We start from the raw sequence: 12107 nt of genomic DNA on the forward strand, positions 1-12107 counted from the left end.
ATAACACGGCATTTCTAGGTGGCATCTCTCATGCAACCTCAAATAATAACAACTTCTTATTACAATAGTAGAGCTCTTTGCAGTTTATGGAATTGAAGATAATGTCCAGATATCTCATATGATCCTTGAAACAACCAGTGAAGAAGTTAGAGCAGCTGTTAGGATCATTATTTTTGCAGAAAGAAGAAACAAAAATATTTGAGGCCCAGAGATTTAGTAACTTACCAGCAGTCCATAGGCTTTTAAGTTGAAAGGGGAGAATGGAACTCTGGTCTTCTATATTAAATGACATTATGCATTACGTATTTTAGTGCAAGGCCTGACACCTAGGAAATATTTAAATATTCCTGTGTCCTGTCGTGTTTCTGACCCAATACTTCTTTATTCCTAAAATCCCCATTTTTCGAGCATTCTTTCTGTTAATATATCCGTAGTTCAAGTTTTGGCACCCATTTCATTTTAGAAAATAAGATTTTAGGCTTTATTAATTTGCTCTTTACATGAATGATTATATGCTTTATATGTTAGGACAAATTGTTCTCAAATAATGAGCAATTAGCACCTCATCAACTGGAAAATTCAGGGAACTCCTATTTCTGCTTTCCTACCAATATGAATCTTTAATTTAGAAACCAGATACAAACATTTTACACATTTAATAGGGAAAAATAAAATCTAATAAGAAATATAAAATGTTTCATTAGATGAAACTCTGACAGAAGTCTGTGAGTGTGGCAATTATTTAAAGCATAATTTGATTAGTAAAGACACTATGGATATAGCTGTGACATGCATGGAAACTATTTGTTAAATTTAAACTTCTTAAAAACTTTCGGGAAAAAAATGTAGACCTGATGTAGCTTATGAATCAGTGGCTGAATTATTTTTCCTCTCACCTGATCCTTGAGTATCTGTTGGTTGATAGCCCTGAGAGAAAGCAGGGGAAAACCTCCAGAAATTCCTGGAAAATAGAATTAAATGGTGAAGTCCTGGTATTTGCTAACTTGCTTTTCATTTTCCGTGTCTTCCTTCATTAGTCTGACTTTATTCCTTCACTCCTGCTGCCGGATAAGCTCGGTGTTCATTCCTCTCGTGAGCCAGGTGACTTCAGATTGTCTTTTGATGCTTTTTGGTCACTACCTCTGTAAATCTGTATGTCCCTATTTGCCATTCATGCTCCATGTATGCTACGGCTTCATATTGTTAACTTCTAGCTAACTAGAGTTTAAAGAATCTCTTTATTTGATCTGTGGATATAATTTTTCTTAAAACAATCGTGGCAAGAAAAAAGTGTTACTGATTTGAATACTAGTACTGTATACTGGTATTGTAGTGTAGAAGTTGTTTGGGGATAAGTATATATATTAAGTAGTACTACAAAGAAACTTCAGAACTGCTTTATTTTCCATAATTAAGATTCAGTCTATATTCAGAAACACATTTCTAAAATAAGGCTTAACAAGCTATTTTTTTTATCCTCTGTTTGAAAATTCTAGTTAAATTTGTAACATAAACCACGTTAATTTAGGTTCAAGTAAAATTTTAAAGACAAAGTAGATATGAATTATCAGCTCACATGTGTTTTTCTAAAGGTATTTTGTTAATTAGATGTAACTTAGAATGTACTGTCTAGTGTTTTAAGTCATGATTGGATGCTTAGAATAGCCAGTAAAAATTTACTTAGCTCCTATAGTAGCCACATTATTTTACAATATGTCAGTTATATTATTGGTGAAATTGACTTCTGTGGACTGGCTTTAGAACTTAATTACCATTTTTTTTTTCTTTCAGTCTACAGTATTCTGTGGTGTGAGATGGGATTGTTGTAGCACTTAAATCAAGACTGTCCAACATGATATGTATGATTATCAAAGCTCATCAATGAATCACTTAAGATCTTGTATGTAAATTTTGCCTTAATTAAAACAAATTGGACATGTTTGCTCAAAGGTGAGGCGAAAGGAGACTGTCTGCTGTTACGTCATGTATCTCATCTCCAGATCTCCTGTAGCAATGGTGGCCATCCACCTTAGGCATGACAAGAAGTACCCACATGTGCACATACACGCATTTCTTTTACCTCTCCACTTATTGCATGTAGCCGCTGATAATGTGGGGAAAGAAGACCTTTTTTTCCTTTGGGAAATTTGGGAATATTTTACATTTGTTCTTAATTTAAATACTTAAAAGGCAGGTTGCTAGGGTTAAGATTTCACACAGTTAAGGTTTCTGTTAGGCTTTGATGCTCTTTAGAAGGATTAGGTTGGTTACTCAATAGTAAGTCAGTGTCATTGGAAAAAAAAAAACCCAAATAGTTATGGTGAGCCCTTACAGTCTGGGTCTGTACCATTTGTTCAATTGATGGACAGCTGTCACTATGTTCTAGTTGTTTTCCATATATTGATGCGTTTAATCCTTATAAACAACCCTGTGTGATAAGTACTTTGAGCAGTCCCATCTTACACAGAGAACTGAAGACAGGTAAACTTGGAAAAGATTTTTTAATACATGAAGCTGGAGGTCAAGTCCAGGCAGCTTGGCTCTAGAGCATATGTTCTTAACCATGGTGCCACCTTGCCTGCAAGTAGATTACTAGATGGCAAAAATATTTGGCTTCCTTCAGTGACCTAGTTATTCTAATTTTTTATGCTCAACATTTATAAGTTATTAGAGGAGAATTTCATATGAAGCCCTCTACTTGTTCAAAAGTATATCCAGTAAGTGCAGGTTAAGGCTATTCTGTATTAGAAATCTTGTATATATATTTTTTTTTCTCAGTTATTTTTATTTGGTTTACATTGTCTAAAAAAAGCATATCAAATTTTTTACATTGGGAAGCAAAAAAATCATATATTAGGTGTTTATTGGTATAATTCTTGGCATAACAAATATTTGTCTCAAAATTCAGTGCTTATCAATTGCTGAAATCAGTTCTGGAAAAGCCAGTGGAGTTTTGTATTGTCTTTTAGAAGTTTTAAAGTTTTAACATCTGATTAGTAGATTCACTTTCATTTGAACCTGCTCCCTCTGAAAATTTTTATATTTTTATTATTGATTTGGAAATAAAAGAGATCTTCATCTCCTTTCATGAGGCAGCATGGTATAAAAAGCCTGGGCTTTGGGTTATGTATCTAACTGGTTTGAATCATAGCTCAGTACAGGAACTTAGTGCAAATTACCCAGTCTTTTTCACCCTCAATTTTGTCATTCATGAAATGGGAGTATCAACTCTGTAGGATCTTTAAGATTAAATGGGAATGTATTTCTTGTACAGTGGCACACGCTCTCTGTGTCCTTATAACTTATGATAGATGCTAAAGTCTTGGGTAAAAGCTCAAACTATGAATAAGGATGGTGAGAGCCTCTGTGAACAATGAAATCTTAAAAAGACCAAATGCCTAGGTTCTGTGTAAAGGAAGAGACCCCCCCAGGCTGATTGTGGCCTTTGGCTCTTTATCTGTCTGGTTAAATCAAACTCCCTGCCACAGCATCCTTAAAACTAGACCCAGTCTTCCATCCTGCATTCTGCATACAGCCTTGTGTGTGAGTCGCGCTGGACTGCTTGTGTGTTCCAGATGTATGTATTTCCGTATCCCTCTTCTGTCCTCTGCCTGGAATGTTCTAACTGCTCTTGTTCGTTCTCCTGTCCTGCTGATGTGTGACTGACTTCTTAAGAATTATCTAACATCACCCACTTTGTGAAGCTTTATCTGTGCCCCTGCAGGATTCATCCCTCTCTCTTTGTCTCTTAAAATGTCTTGGTCTTATATTCAGGAGAGCCTGTGGCACCGTTGCACCTCCATGTGTCTGCCTCTCCTGATAGAGTAGGAACTCTTCCAGTGCAGTAGTCTTTGCTTACTTAGGCTTCTACCCTCAGTGCCCCTTGCACAGAATGCTCGCTCTGTGTTTGACTAATTGAGTGGAAGAGGGGGCCAAGTGAGTTTAATGAGTGTGTAACATAACATCCCTTTTTATGCATAGTTATAGGCCTATGGTTTTTTAAAGTAAGTTAACTAAGTCTTTTGCAACCTCATTTACTTTATTAGTTAGCATTCATAGTGCTAACTAATAGTTACATTTGAGTTTAGTCCCAGTTACAATGACTGCATTTCCAGGGGCTTTGTACTACTGTGCTTTTCTGCAAGGCTAAAATCTTACTAGCATCTTCACTGAAATGAAGGATTCAGTTGGAAAGTTTGTTAGTAGCAGTAATTGTTATTTCTTTGAATAAAAAATTTCTCTGTTGCTCAGAAGAAAAACTTGGGTGACCAGTTTATATTCTTGACTGACATGTATTCATAATTTCTTAGGTAGGAATTCTGGATTGGTGGCAGCTGCTTTGGGTTTACTGTTGCCTCATTTTTTTCCTGAGTGTTATTTCTCATTTTCTATATGTTGGTGCTCCCAAGACAGAGTTACAAGGTAAAGATTATTCACTTTCAGGAATTAATACTGCTACAGGCTTAATTTGAACCTCCAATTTCTTTTTTTTTTTTTTCTCATGAATGGACATACTACCTAAAACATTTTGGTAATTGAACGTAGGTCTTTGAATTGAGCTACATTTTTAGGTGGAACTACTTTCTCATGTGAGAATAATAGATGACAGCTATTATTTGTAATGTTAAAAATGATAATCCTAAGAGTTTCAGAGCCTTTATAGTAAAAGAACCCTTTGAGGTTGGGGGTGAATTTCTGTACTCTTAAAGTGACAAAAATTACATGGTCTTTTATCGTTATATGAGTGTGTGTGTGTGTGTGTGTGTGTGTGTGTGTGTATGTGTATATACATATATGCATTTTGATAGAAATTCATTTTTTAAAACTATATACAGAGCTGAATTTAAGTCATGAGGGACAAGACAATATTTTGTCATGACAGTAAATAGACTTGTAGATAATTATAAAACAATTCAAAAAATGTTTTAGAAATAGTGCAGGTGCATTGTATCAGCAACAGAAAATATAAGACAAAAATGAGAAAAATATATATATTTCCACCACCTATACATGATTATTTGTGATCTTTTCGTCTACATGTTTATTATGGATATATATGCATTATATGTGGCATAATGCTGTATATTCTCTCTTGAAACCTTTTTTTTTTTTTTTTTGTCAGTAATGTCTGCTTTTCCATGTCAGTAAAATTTCATCTCACCTAATGCCCAGATCATGTTCAAATTTCTCTGGTTGGCTCAAAAATGTTCTTTATGGCCGGTTTGTCCAGAGCAATATCCAAAATAGTACTGTACCTATGAACTTGGCTCCTTAGAACACTTAAGTCTTTTTATTTTTTGAAGATTTTATTATTTATTCATGAGAGACACAGAGAGAGAGAGAGAGAGAGACAGAGACACAGGCAGAGAGAGAAGCAGGCTCCATGGTAGGGAGCCTGATATGGGGACTCGATCCCGGGACTCTGGGATCATGCTCTGAGCCGAAGGCAGACGCTCAACCACTGAGCCACCCAGGCGTCCCATAGAATGCTTAAGTCTTTACATCAATGATAGCTACCCTCCTTGCCTTTTTAAAAGACATTGGAGCAGAGACTGGGTCATGTGCTACAGATCTTTTGAATCTGTCCAGTTAATTCTCACATGTCATTTAGCTTGTTTTCTTTGTTTTATTTACTGTAAATTATTGTATTTATTGTAAATTAAAATTTATATCTAAATGCTTGGTGGATTCTCAGATTGAAGATACCTTAGTTATTATAGATGATGCTGTGTCCTTTGTATTGTATTTGTATTGTATTATAGGATCTCTATGTAATTTTCTTGGTGATGGTGATGGACCCCCTGAAATTGGGTGGTGGTGGCCCTTTCTGCCTGCTGTTCAGTTGTATTTGTCTCCTTACATTAGAAAGTATTTTGTTCAGTGTTACTGTTTCTCTAAGAAAGTTCATCATCCAGTCACCTGTTGGTGTAGAACCAGTTGTTCATCTTTGCCTAAATCAGTAATTTTATTAGGGGTTGCAAAATACCATTTTTAAAGTTCTGTTCTTTTGTGTTTATTAACTGGCGTTTTTCTGTAAAGTAGATCTTTACCCTTATGAAATGGGGCTATTTGGTTGCCCTGAAATACAGAACCTACAGGAAAAGTAGCATCAATACTTAATCTCCCCCTTTACCTACTTTCAAAGTAAAGAAAGAACTGTTAAAATAGCCACTTCAAAAGGGTGATAAATGAAAAAGATTTAGTTCTTTTTTTCTTCTGAGTATCCTTATAGACTCAATGGTTTTAATTTTATTTAGGGTATTTTAATTTACTACCATTTAAATTTTTTCTTTGATACTCAGATTGTTACAACTCAAGGCCCTGGGATGTCTTCTTGTTAGCTCCAAATCTGTCTGATAGACACCATTAATCTCTGAATACCTTCCTTGTCTTCTGGCACAGAAAGATCTTCCTGTATCTTCCTGCCCCAGACCTGGCATCAGTTGTTCCAAGGAGTTTAGTATCTTTTAGTGTATTATATATTAGAGATGAAATCTGCATTCAGGGATTGTTTGCTGCTGGGATTGACATGCTTTTAGGCCAGGTCAGTGAAAACACCTAGAGAACATAAATTCTTATAAACATGAGTTCATGATGATGTTTTAGTGTTTTTACTTGATTTCTTGATTTTATAATGGTATCTCTTTTATACCTGTAATCATGAATCTTAAAATTATTAGCATAATTAGCAGTTTTTTCTACAATATAGAAAAAAGCTTGAGGATATCAACACTGAAATTAGTAAAAACAAACTCTCAGAAGAAGTTTAAATTTTCTTTGTAGTTCTTTTTGTTCTTAGAGTGCTTCCTACCAAGAAGTACAGTAAACTTGCAATGTCCAAATAACTCCTGTAAGATAAGCCCTGTCTCCTGGTTATCAATTTGGTATTTAATCCGGTTTGTTGCTGTTTTTAAGTGTATGCTTCTCCCCTTTGCCTCTCCTTCCCTGTGAAGCAATCATCTTTATTCGTTTCTCAGTTATCATCTGTGTGTGTGTGCACATGCACGTGTATGTTGAGAAGTTCAAATTCAAGCAACTATATGTGTAAGAGTTCTTCATTTTATACAAAAGGAACATTTTTTTTTTTTTTTTTAAATACAGAACTTAGCATACTGTGTATGATGTTCTATGTCGGTTTTTTTTTTTTCCCTTAAAATATTTTTAGGTCTATCCAATCTGTATGGTAAAACTATGGATAAAACCTTTTAAAAAATAATACTAAAATAAAGGCCTTCGGTAGCCTGATAATTATTTTTGGATTGAAACTAATACTGAAATCAGCTCAATAATGTGAATGCAGCAGGAAGTGAAAAAATAAGATCTAGAAGAAGACACTGGATTTAGTGAATTTTGGATTGTATTTGAAGAACGAGTGGGGGTCCAGGAGTAGGCAGGTGGAGAACTTCAGGGATGGTGTTGATAGGAGGCTTGAGGCAGATTAGCTTGGTTATTTGGGAAGGTCTGTGTTCTCAAAATCATGAGATTAGAAAGAGGGATGATGGCACTCAAGAAGAAATGAGAGCTGCTACGATTGACAAAATGCATAGGAATGTAGATTTGGTGATGGTTTCTTTTTAGTTAGTTTGGTGCAGATTCTTCTGGAGCACAGAAGTTTGTTTTTATGCCAACTGTAGTGTGTAACATAAATGAATAGAACGGCTTGCTAAGTGTTGACTACCTTGATAGTAAATGAGAGTAAGTTTCTACCTTAGTTCAGTATTAGACACAAATACCAAGAACTTGGAGGAGATCACTGTGGTTGTCTCAGCCTAATTGCATGGAATGGGAAATTGAAGGCTAAAAAGGTTTAGTTACATGTCCAAATTATACAACTGGATGGAGGCATAGCCAGCTCTTAAATCTGGCTTCCTAATTCTTTTTCTCTGTGCTGTGGTGCAGTATATAACTATGAAAAATGAGTAGTTGTGTAGCTATTTTTGTTTTTATTTTGATGCTTGGTTTTTGTCCCAAGGTGACTTCAGTTCTGTGATTTATAAACTCTGTGGTTTTGTTTTTCAGGTACCCATGTCTAAGCGTTGGAAGTTGCTTTTTCCCTTGAATGTGTTTTTAATGTACTAGGTAGAGGGATTTGAAAATTATTTTGCCTTATGATTATTTTGAGGATCTGTTTTTGGAATTATGTACTCCCCTGTGTTTCTTAATTACATATGGTGGTTTATAAATACCTTGGACAACCGTTTAATTTTTAAAATCAGCTCATGTTTTACCACATGTATATGTTAGTTTGCATTGTTGTATATTTCAGACATTTCCTTAACTTAAGTACTCAGATATTTATCCCAACATTATTGCTATGGGGTTTCCTGCAGAAAGACTTGAAGGCGTATACAGGAACAATATTGATGATGTAGTAAGGTAAGAACTATTATTTTCTGTTTCAAATATTGATGTATTCATGCTGTATTTTCATTTAGAGAAGATTTCTAAATCGTGGAAAATGATGTACTATGAGATGTAAACTCTATTTTTATTATGTTGGTGCTCTGTAACTGCTTTCTGTTTGTTTAATGGACCTCAGTGGGATACAACTCATTTTATAAGAACCTTTGACATGATCAGGTGTATGTGATACGGTTTCGTGGACTCCTTTCAACGCTTCTTACCAAGTTAATTTTAATTCCTGGATTCCATTGCACTATGATTTGTGTCTTTTATTTCAGAATTAGGGATTAGGTTTAGAATCCTTGAGTGGATTCATTCACTTAAATTTATTCATTCTAAGGTAGAGATAACTGATACCATCTATTTTTTACATAGAACAGTTTGTAATGAGCCGTAAGTATACCATGCATTTGAAGAAGTATTTTGTACAGAGGATCTGGACAGGAATTGCTGGACAAATGAAAGCCTGACTTTGTCTCTTTTATAAACTTGGGTAACTTTCTGAGTATAATTATTACTTGATTCAAAACAGTATTTTTCAAGGCTGATTTAAATGATTTAATACATGTATAACCTGAGTACATGATATATTTTATGAGAGAAGGAATTTGTATCTGTTGTGCAGTCTTAATATATTTTCTCACTCCAAAGCAAAAATATATATGCATGAAAAATTAACTGTAAATGTCAGCAGAAAATTTAATGGGTTTTTAAAGTTTATATTTTTGGATTATATCCTTTATCCTCTTTCAGAAATCTCTTTCTTGGAGACTTTCAATTTAAATATTTGGGGAGAATTAATGTTTTCATAATGGGAGAGCACTTTGCAAAGCATTATGCAGATGTAGAATCCTTTTATAATAGTTGTCTAAGCATATGAGCCTAGCTGTATTCTTATATGAGCTAGCCATAAGTTGTTTTTCTAAGTGGTTAATTTTTTAGTTTGCTTTGAACTGATGTATATATTTGCATTTTGCAGTATTGTGTCCAGTCGGACTGTTTTAGTGTTTATATTCTGTTCAGAATTATTCAATGTCAGTATCTACAAAAACTACAGAAAAACCCAAACTACTACTTTCTTTGTAGTTTCTGTTACAATGATAGGTACATGGGTCTGTCAGAAGTACTATTTAAGAGTGTGAAAATAGGAAAATAAATGTATCTTCTCATGGTTGGGCAGGACACAGTTGGAAGGATGGGTAACATCACAGATCCATGATACAGCTTCGTCAGTGGTGATACACATCTACAGAAAATGCAGTAGGGGATGGAAAACAGAATGAGGGGCATAAATTTTGAATCGAGAGTGATGGGAGAATCTGGAAAATGAGCAGTGCAGTCACTGCACATGTATTCTCTGCTGTGGCGCAGGAGTGTTTAATCAGGCCTCCTTATGACTTAGATGAAATGTTTTACAGGTTGATCTCTTTTGTATTACTACTGTATAATTCTGTATTCAACCGAGTACTAATTCAACCAAATCAGATTAGTACTCGTATGGAAAGAAGAGTATGAATACTGTGGGTAGAGGACAGGTTTTCTGGTCACTGCAAGGGCATCCTTGTGCTAAGTTAACCTGGGGGCTGGTCGTGCTTTGCCTGCTCTTTGCTCTCTTATGACAGTGAAAAGTCACTGAAAGTGATTGATTGTCTTTTCGGTTATTAATAATTTTGGTTTCTGGATCTACACATTTCATTTTCAGACCTTAGACTATAATAATCTCACCAAGAAAATACTGTGCTGGGAAGTGTTTTGATCTGTCATCTTCTGACTTAGTATCTCCTACCTTTGTGCCTCTGAATTGAGATTCATGCATTTAATTTGCTATCAATAACCAGGGTTGAAGTTTATTCTGTCTGCTTTAGTGTGTCTAGTTTATTTTAGCTAGCTTTTGATTTTTTTCAAATGTTACTCCTTAAAAAAGGTTTGTGAATATGGTTTGTTATTTAGCTAATGTTATTTAACTAATTGATCTTGTGACCCTTATGGTAATGGCAATGGCAGTAGCATGTAAATAATGAAGAATTATAAGAGTGTAATAGCTGTGATATGCTTAGTTTGTCTTGCCCTCCCCCATTTTTTGACTGGGGGGATTTATGGCTAGTGAGGTTGGCTTCACTTGCTCACTCCATTTCGCTTCTATTACGAGAAAAAGGATGAACAGTGACCACAAAGGTAGCTGTAGCTTTTTCCCTATGAAGTAAAATAAAATAAATAACCTTCAGGTAATTTTCCTGTGAGGATTAACCTCTCCAAGGGACTTAAGTACTACTGTCTCTAGTACCTAAATGATTGATTTCCTTGATCGGTTCCCACAATATTGGACACAGTAGTAATAATCAGTAGTGATTCCTTTTTGGTTCAAAGATGATAACATCTCAATGAAAAAACGTGTCTTTATTTCCTTACCAGTTTTCTCTTAACAAAGGTATTTCCATTTGGATTTTCCTTAGCCCTACCTATTGGGATGTCTTTTTATTTATTTATTTTTTTAAGATTTTATTTATTTATTCATGAGAGATACAGAGAGAGAGAGGCAGAGACACAGGCAGAGGGAGAAGCAGGCTCCATGCAGGGAGCCTGACGTGGGACTCGATCCCGGGTCTTCAGGATCACGCTCTGGGCCAAAGGCGGCGCTAAACCGCTGAGCCACTGGGCTGCCCCCTATTGGGATAGCTAAAGAATATTTAAAACTACCTTTCCTTCTCTAAATCCATGTTTTTTCTATGATTTTCCCCCCAAACAAGAAATGCTGTGCCAGGTTCAGATTTTGTTGGTGTTGTATGTCTTTGAGTAAAAGAAACTGAAAGTGCAAATGCCTTTATGCTTAAATTATGCAGTATTCAACTCTTTTGGGATATGGATTGTTATGGCAACGTGAAATTTTATACTTGAGGTACTCAGGTGACAAATATTTAACCTCTCTTTTTGAGGTTACCTCCTAGGATCAGGAATTAATGTAAATAAACAAAAAGTGGGGGAGAAGTGAACTAAGCTGAAATTTTTTACTATCTAAACTGTAAATGTTTTGTTTAATAATCAGAATTGACAGGGCAGGACAAGGACAAGGACATCTCAACAAGGGAAGTTGAAGAGCTAACTTTTCCCAGATTGTTTTTCTTCTTTTCCTCTTATACCCACCTTCTCTCCCCCTCCTTTACTGTCACTAAGCTCTTGCTCTGACTAGCTGGTAATTTGAAACAATGTTTTATTCAGGTAATTGATTATTCTTGGATATGTGTGGTAATCTTATCCCTGGGGCTAATATTGAAGTTACCCTAATTTATATGTTATCGGGATAAATCAAAGCAGTCTTTAACAAAATGATGCATTATGTGTTTAACAGACATATAGCTTAAGAACTCTTCTGTACTTAATAAATCAGACAGATGTAGGTTTCATAGAAGTGAACTGGCTTTCTTACTGCAGAACCTTTAATACACTGCTGTGTCTTGTGAATCTCTCAAGAGTGAAATTCGAATATGCTGCTTTCCTGTTCCTTTTTTTTTTTTTCTTTCTCTCTCTCCCTCACCCCTTCTCTGTTTTCTTTTGTACTGTATTGAATAGCATTTCTCTAAACAGTGTTCCTTGCAGTTTGGGAAATGTTGAAAATGAAAAAAGGTGGATGGATATAACAGTATTTCCCCCTACTCTGCAATCAGTAGCACACAGTTTACTTCCCTTTTTATTGGAAAGATTTGAGA

The 12107-nt window shown here is 35.2% G+C and overlaps 1 protein-coding gene across 5 annotated transcripts in view; it reads left to right on the top strand.

The window, feature by feature from the left end:
• The window catches only part of PTEN (phosphatase and tensin homolog), a 106362-nt gene that overhangs the window by 34983 nt on the left and 59272 nt on the right, over positions 1 to 12107 (top strand). For 2 of the 5 annotated variants that reach the window (XM_025441428.3, XM_025441429.3), the window contains exon 2: positions 8292 to 8376. The exons of 2 other annotated variants lie outside the window; for them this stretch is intronic. In XM_025441428.3, the coding sequence (XP_025297213.1) occupies positions 8292 to 8376 (85 nt within the window). Of the gene's footprint in view, positions 1 to 1826; positions 1951 to 8291; positions 8377 to 12107 lie in introns of those variants that run through there. One more of the 5 variants, XM_025441430.3, reaches the window with a different exon arrangement.

Source organism: Canis lupus, chromosome 26, assembly GCF_003254725.2.
Source record: "Canis lupus dingo isolate Sandy chromosome 26, ASM325472v2, whole genome shotgun sequence".
Classification (NCBI taxonomy): domain Eukaryota; kingdom Metazoa; phylum Chordata; class Mammalia; order Carnivora; family Canidae; genus Canis; species Canis lupus.